Genomic DNA, 7743 nt, shown 5'->3' with positions numbered 1-7743 from the left:
TGTTTGTCTGTTTTTAAGTTTGGAAGGTTGTTAGACAAACGGAACTAGTAAGCAACGCTCAACTCCTGAGTTCCTCAACCAAGATAACCATAGGCTAATTTTTTAATTGTTTTTATCTTTTTTTATACACAAGATATTCCATGTAAAGCAGCAACAGCAGTGCAGTTACTGGTAGCAACATCTCAAAAGTAATAAAAAAACCATACATCCAGACAGTAGTACATTGCACACACACGTGATTCTCATACACCCATCAACAATTGGTCAGAGTATTAAATCAGTGTACAAATTAAATATTTCCAAAAATGTGCAAAAAAGTCAACGTTGATAGAAAAAAACACCTTTGTGTACATACATTACAAACTGTGCCCAGCATTCAACTGAGAGTAAAAACATTTACAGTGAGAAACTGATAGATTAAATAGAGAATTTAATGGCTACATAAAAATGTACATTAGATCAAGAGTAAATTTACAAATTTTTATTCATAGCTTCATGAAAACTAAAAGCCTACGCTCCAATTCATCTAAGTCTCTTCCACATATTTACAGTGATACTCCATTATACGACTCCTGCGAGGTCTGAGATGACAGACACTATGCTTTAATAAACCGCTCCAATTTTAGGATGACACCACCTTCTATACTGGTATCAACGAGAAACAAACACTAGGGAACCAACAATCTCATGCCTGTTCAGAAAAGAAAATGCAATCCTTGTTTTCAAATCCACATTATATAACCTCTGGGGAGAAGGATCATCTAGTTTTGGGGTAAAAGAGATGAAAACCTTCTGAAATATTTTCCATGAATATCCACTCTGGAGTTAGAGTATCCTTTTCCTCATCTCTCGACAGAAGACCCTGACCTCCAATCCTCATCGGTGGACTCAACATAAGGGCTGAACCATGAGATACAATTTTTGTGTGTTTTAATCCAGTTCCTCTCCCTTTAAAAGTAAGTTTATGAAAACTGAGACCTAGCTAAAGCGTGACTGCTAGCATTGCTGCTTTGAAACATGAGAAATTTCATTTCCTCCATCCCATCTGCCCCTCAAATACATACGTGTATATATTGCTAGAGAAAACCCAAAGGTTGCTCCAGCAAGCGGCGAGCTGCAGCATCCTGGGTTCAAGTGATGGGGCCCTGGTATAAAGCTGTACATTAACTCGCACCTTATTCAGGAGCTATCAGTGGCCACCACCTATGCAGTATTTAGGTTATGCCAACTCGAGAGAAAAATAAATCGTGCAGGCCAGGTGGGGGAAATAAAAAGAGAAAGGAGCTCCTTTGTTTCTGATCAAGGATTTCGATTCAGAAACCCCGCGTTGGTCGCAATTCTGCCTGCCCCCTTTGGCGTGTGTTTGTGGCTCCTCCCGAAGGCAGCATCGACACCTAGGTAGTTAACCTGGTGTCGTGGTTACTAGGTGGGTGACATCTGGCTGTCACGTCAAGCGGACTGCTTCCCAGCAGCTCTGAAATGTTCCTACTATGGTGCACAGAGCAGTTCAGGTCACAAATCTACTTATCTTTGTGGCGTTCCTTAAATGTCCCAAAGCTCAAACCTGGCTATAAAAGTCACCAGGTTTAGTCACCAAGCTTATGCATTAACTTTAGAATGACAACAATAAGATTAAGTTGAGAAGAGTTTTAAAAAGCAAACTCTTCATTTTAATGCTGGCATGAATTTTGCACATCAAAACAGCAACTATAAACACCCAAATCTCTTAAATATGGGCAGTGTCTATCACTTCTTACTAGTACCTGCTTTACCCAGTTAGCAGTAGCTTACTGATGGATATATATGTATCTATAACTAACAGTACTAATCCATGAAACATCACTTTTGGCTATATGTATATGGGGATAGAAAAGCTTTGGTAATTGTATGTGATTTTACACTGCAGACTTGTCATTAACACAAGACAGCAAGTTACCAGCAAGAAGAAATGATACTGGTGGTAATACTTTTGCTTTTCCAGACACACCATAGGGACTTACATTCAAGCACACACATTATGCTTTTCTATATGCGTGACAAAGACTGTCAAGATTAAAAAAGTAAGAAATTGGTTATAAATAACTGTAGATCTGACCAATTTGCTCAAGTCTCTGAAGCTGCAGCTAGACATTGCTCTATCTTGTCCGAAAGAATGGCTTGCTGTACTGCACTGTACCTACAGGTGCTACAAGGCTTTCAGTCAAGACAACGGCAGGATTAGGATTATCCAAAAGACACAGGAAAGAATTTCATGCGCACATGCTAGCTTCACTAAGAAATCTGTTGATTTGCTTAGACACATCATATTCCTGGGCATTGAAAGTAGACAGCTTTTAATACAGTACCACGTTTGCAAGTGTACCGACTGTAATTTCAAGTCCATTAAGAACTCTGCTGTGATCTCTACAGTAAACTGAGTCTAGTACCCAGAGCTGGGAAGCTAAATTTCAACTCTAACAGCATTTCTGTGAGTGCAGAAGTCCTTTTTCTGGTGTGCGCATCAGTGTACAATCTCCAAAATGCAAATACAAAACCTGTATTATCACAGGAAGCTTTCAGGAAGTGCTCCAAAAATCACTTTTTAAAATTCTCAATTTAAACTTCTGCAGCAGATTTATAACTAAAGTACATTTTTCAATGTGGTTAGGTGAATTCTGGTTTGGGCACTTTGAAAAAACTCCATACTCTAAGTCTGTTTTGGTGACATGGAATTGTATGACATATTTCAATATGGTGTTCAAATATGAAAAAAATTAAGGCATACAGATAAAAAGGCACTAGCTAAAAAAACCCCAACTTTTCATTTTGTTATATTGAAAGGAGTGTTTAGCTACAAATTGAATTGCAAATCAAGTTAAAATTTTAAGACTGTATTTAAACTGTCAAGAAAAAAAGTCTATGTAGATTTAACTTCGCAGTTATTAGATCCATACCTTTTTAAATCCTTGCATGGATATTTCCATCACCCAGATGAAACAACTTGCTATATAACATGACTGGAACTTTCAGTCACACTGTAACAGGACTGTTAGTTACACCATTAAAACCATACTACAAAAGCAGCTTGACTTTTGTTACTCAATACATGCAAACAGGATAATAAAATTCACTAGCAGATAAGTCCTTTGAAAATATGCATACTCACTGTGAACCTCAATCCTTATTTTTTGAGAGCATAGCTTCATCATGGCATTACAGAAAAGCAAAACCACCCTGCAACAGTGTTGTTTTCATTGGCATTTTCTAGTAATTGGATTCAACAATTAAGAATAATTCATGATTCTAAAATGCTGGTATCTTTGTTAGTAAGATATGAGAAGTTGTGAGCAGGGATCTTGGTTCTGCAACCCTCCTCCAATGGAGTTTTAAGCATGCAGCTCCATGCATCCTCTCAAATTCTAGAACTAGGGTTTGTTCATTAGCACGCCAGTAGTCAATGTAAGTGTTTTACAGACATTGTATACAGAGGTACTACATTATTTAATGCAGCTGGTTTTACTACATTACCCCAATAGAGGATAAATATTAACTAACCTTTTGGTAAAAGTCTGATTTAGCTTCCTAATTATTTCTAGCTCAAAACATCTATGCTAATAACCATCTAATTTACTGTAAGTTGCTTAAGTCAGTAGACAAATTCTCCATAGGGTGGAAAAAAACCAACTCAAGCCTAACTTTGGTTAAATTACTAAAATTTTACTAGAATCACCAGAACTGGCAAATGTCATCTTCATTTAAGCAGCACTGTGTTTACATTGGCAGCTTTCTGGTATGTCAAAGAAATTAAGGAAAGTGCATTCTGCAAATTCTTTTTTTCCTGGCTCCAAAATGCTTACCGTTGTCATGACTGAATGCCATTTTTTAGAAAAGGCACAAAAGCAGCAAACTCAATTATTCAGTAATTAAAAATCACAATGAGGAAGTGATATTGCAATATACATGAGCCAGCACTGTCTCACAAAAAGGACACATTATAAGAAAACTAGACTCTGAAAATCTTCAAGCTTCAGAGAGTGCAGTTTCTTTTTTGAATAGTATATTTAAATGCTATGAACGCTACAGATAAACCTGGTTACATTTTCCCTTTAATGTCCTTTTTTGGTAATATAAAATTTCCTTACCTTTTCAGATATCACTGTCCACTACTCATTTTTATATACATTTTCACCTTGGTTTTGGTGCCTTCTTAATCTGTTTGAAATCAATCATTTCAATTATATGATCTTTAAATTACCTACATAAACTATTAGGCTCTACATTAAACTTCCCATCCCTGCTGTCACTAAATTTTGCTTATAAAGCAAAGGTCTTTTACAGCAGAGTACATACCAATTCTTCTTAAAGGCTGCTTTCATAGCTTTTATCTAGTGACAGAGAAGAAGAAAAAAAAAAAAGTCAGTAGAAGCTGACTTTCCTTACAGCCTTCTAAACTTTACCTGGTCTGACTAGTTCTTCCCACCCTCAGAAAACCTTGCACAGTTGTGTACCCTGACCAAGAAAATTATATCATTCTTACTCCACTACAGGTAAAGTGATTAGGATAGATCCATACTCCTGCTTATGCTCTGGTACAAAATTTGGAAGTTCGAAGAATAAATTCAGAAATCTCATGAGTGAACTATCATGGGAATGGGTAAGCTTATTGTTCTATCTCCATGCACTTCATAATTCTGATAGTCCTCTACAGATGCAAAACAGGTAGAGCCTTGTCAGAGACGACAAGGTTCACAGTACAAGCCCGCTGTGCCTTTACAAAACAACAAAAGCAAGCAATGAATCATCCAAAACAGTATACATTATTTCAGTTCTGTAGTCCAATAGTTTATTTCCAAATGCCCTTTTAAATTATTTATGTTGTGTTCTACAAAAATAGGAGAGTTTGACTTTTCTGTTGTGAAAAGTCAGTTCACTACACCTGATCAGTGCCTGGACTTCTCAATTGAGAAGCAGTATTTCAGAGTTTTACTTTTGTTCTTTTATTATACTCTTTCAGAAATGGAAAAAGTGATTAACATACGTTTTATGACAGTTGGAAATCTGACAAACACCAATCTGAATTATCAGGCTGGAGTAATCACGCTCATGTTATTTAATTGCTGGCTCTCTGCGCTTTTGGCCTTCATACAATCTTTTGTGCTGTGCCTCCTTGTTCATGTGGATTCATCATTGCTACCTTATTAAAAATATAACTGGAGTCTTATATTTCTCAGTGACTTATTCCTGGTGTTAAAAGATGTTTAACTTTATTTCAGAAATTTTCAACACATCCTAGATGACTGAACTGTGTTAAACCAAACCAATTTTTTTAGTGCATAACAGGAATTATTTTATTTTATTCAGGCACTTGATGTTGACATACATTCCATCCTAGCGCCTCTCGACAGCTTTGAAAACATTTCTAATAGCTCATTCTGAATCAAGTAACTCATATACTGCACAAGGATTAGTCACACCCATTCCCCTCCAGCCATTCATGGGATTGTAGAGGAGAACTGACTCTCAACATCGCTATTTTTTCTTATCTAAGATAACCGTCTCCCTCCAAGCTTAAGCAACAGAGGTTCTCTTTGGCAGATACAGCAGGAGGCATTCTCCTAACTATTTAAATCCAACAGCTGAGCCTTGTCTGTTATGAAAATTTTCCCCTTGCAGTATAGTAGTTCCTAGGAGTCTGGGTCCATAATTTGTTTATCTGTAATTATTTTCCTATTAAGATAATACAATAGTTCTACACCAAAATCTCTAACTAGTACATCAGTGTTGAGTTCTGTTTTGTTACTTTCTTTTGGTCACATAGAAGTACCAGTTAGACACGCTGCTGTACAAAGAGTTCCAAGTTCTTCCAGCTTTATCATTAACTCTCAGAACTGCGTGTTCCAGCTTAAACTGTGAAGTCCAGAAACTGATTATAATGCTAAAATATAATAAGAACTTAGAACTCTCTGCTGCAAGTACCTACAATATAAAGAAGAATCACAGAGAAGTAACCTTCTTGTCCTTTAGCTGCATGTCTATTTTTCCCTGCACCCTGAGTCAGTCAGTGGTGTCAGAAAAAGTCACACAGTTCCTGACTGTCCAAGCATTTGTCTTTTTTTTTTCCCCCTTTAAATAAGGAACAAATATGTACTAAAGTGCTTTATCTACATGAACCACATCAGTACATTATAGAAACAAAAAGTTCTAGTCCTGGTGGGAGCGGGGGACAGAAGATTCTCATTTTAGATACAAAATTTAGATTGTTTACAATCTAAGTGAAACAAAGATTCAAGAGAATATTCTCTCTTGTCTTTTTTCTCCTTTTCTTGTAAAAAATAAAAATAAAAGTGCAGTCAAATAGAAAATAAATGCAGTAGACGCAAGCTGAGTTGAGGCAGGCTGTTAGTGATAGTGTGCAAATGTGTGTCTTAGCAGTTCATCTGCAAATGGTCGCAGCTTGGCCTCAATAAAAATCCGTTTCAAGAAATCCCGAGCATGGTCGGAGACATGAGGTGGTAGCTGGGGGTTGGTTGGCTGAGTGGCAATTTTAAAGATGGCAGCCATTGCTTCGAACTCTGCCCATGGGGGCTTCTCAGTGAGCATTTCTACCACTGTACAACCTACGCTCCTGAAACAGAGGCAGAAGTGAAACAGCAGGTTACAACAGAATCATGCCCTTCCAGGAAAACAAGAAATAGCAGAGAGCAACCAAAATACCACAAATAAGCAGTGTCTACTTAACTTTACAGAGCAAGGTCAGCGGAAAACAGGTGTTTAAAAAAATTGCATGGACAGCTATATGCTTTATCTCAAAGTTACACAAATCACTACCTACATCTTCACTTTATTACTTCACTGGGCCAAAAGCTACTACCTCAGTGAAGGGATAATTACATACTTATCTAGGCAATACCAACTGCATTATGGCACTGCCGCTATTCAGTGCTCAGCAGGCTGATACAGGCCACGAGTGCTGCACAACCCCTGTACGTCAGCTCTTCAGACACCTGCAGGATTTGAATGCACTTGAAAGCTGTCTTGCTCATTAAGGCCTAATGGAAATGCAAAGCAACAGGAATGCTTTGAGTATACTGCATATATTGCTAGCTCATTAGAAATGCACAAGTTATCACTGATGAATAATGTGCAAACATAAGATGGCAGTTGAAAAGTTTGAAACCATACTTCAGTGGTATCTTCCTCTTTCAGTTAAGGACACTAAAAATATACCTAGATTGCCAAACAAATCTTTAAGATCCTGAACAATCTTTGTACACAAAGCTTATGTTTAGAGGATTTAGGAAGGCAGAAGGGCATGCATATGGCCAGAAAAACTTTTTTCCATAAGTCCTGCAAGATCAGCCTCTTCCAATAGCAAAAAAATGATACTGCAAAATGGATAGGCTGGAATAATTTCCCAATTTTCGGGAAGTTTTATGGTTTTTCCAAATGCTTGCAAGAAGTTTTACGGTTAGACAGAGGTACATTTCTTTACACAATAAGGATTTACTGACTGACAGAAGTCAAACTTCCGTATTTTTTCTTAGTTTTAACCACGATTTTCTCCATCAAAAAACATGTATTAGCATTGGTACAAATACTTCAAAGCGAAACAAGTCAACTGCCTGAAATCTATAAGGCTGTTGTATTATTGAAGTATAGCAGAATAATTACTAAGTGATCTGAAGTAGGCTAAATTAATTTCCCTGACATTAAAAGTATTGCCATTGGTTGGACATAACGTGGTTCCTTTTTAAACACACAAAA

At 37.1% G+C, this 7743-nt stretch overlaps 1 protein-coding gene across 2 annotated transcripts in view; it reads right to left on the bottom strand.

Moving 5' to 3' along the window:
- Positions 1 to 207: 207 nt before the first annotated feature.
- Positions 208 to 7743, bottom strand: part of MAP3K2 (mitogen-activated protein kinase kinase kinase 2) — a 54670-nt gene continuing 47134 nt past the window's right edge. For both annotated transcript variants that reach the window (XM_075512105.1, XM_075512106.1), the window contains exon 17: positions 208 to 6604. In XM_075512105.1, the coding sequence (XP_075368220.1) occupies positions 6379 to 6604 (226 nt within the window). In that variant the 3' untranslated portion in view covers positions 208 to 6378. The remainder of the gene's footprint in view (positions 6605 to 7743) is intronic.

Source organism: Mycteria americana, chromosome 9 (genome assembly GCF_035582795.1).
Source record: "Mycteria americana isolate JAX WOST 10 ecotype Jacksonville Zoo and Gardens chromosome 9, USCA_MyAme_1.0, whole genome shotgun sequence".
NCBI classification, from domain to species: Eukaryota; Metazoa; Chordata; class Aves; order Ciconiiformes; family Ciconiidae; genus Mycteria; species Mycteria americana.
This window is presented reverse-complemented; position numbering and strand designations above follow the sequence as displayed.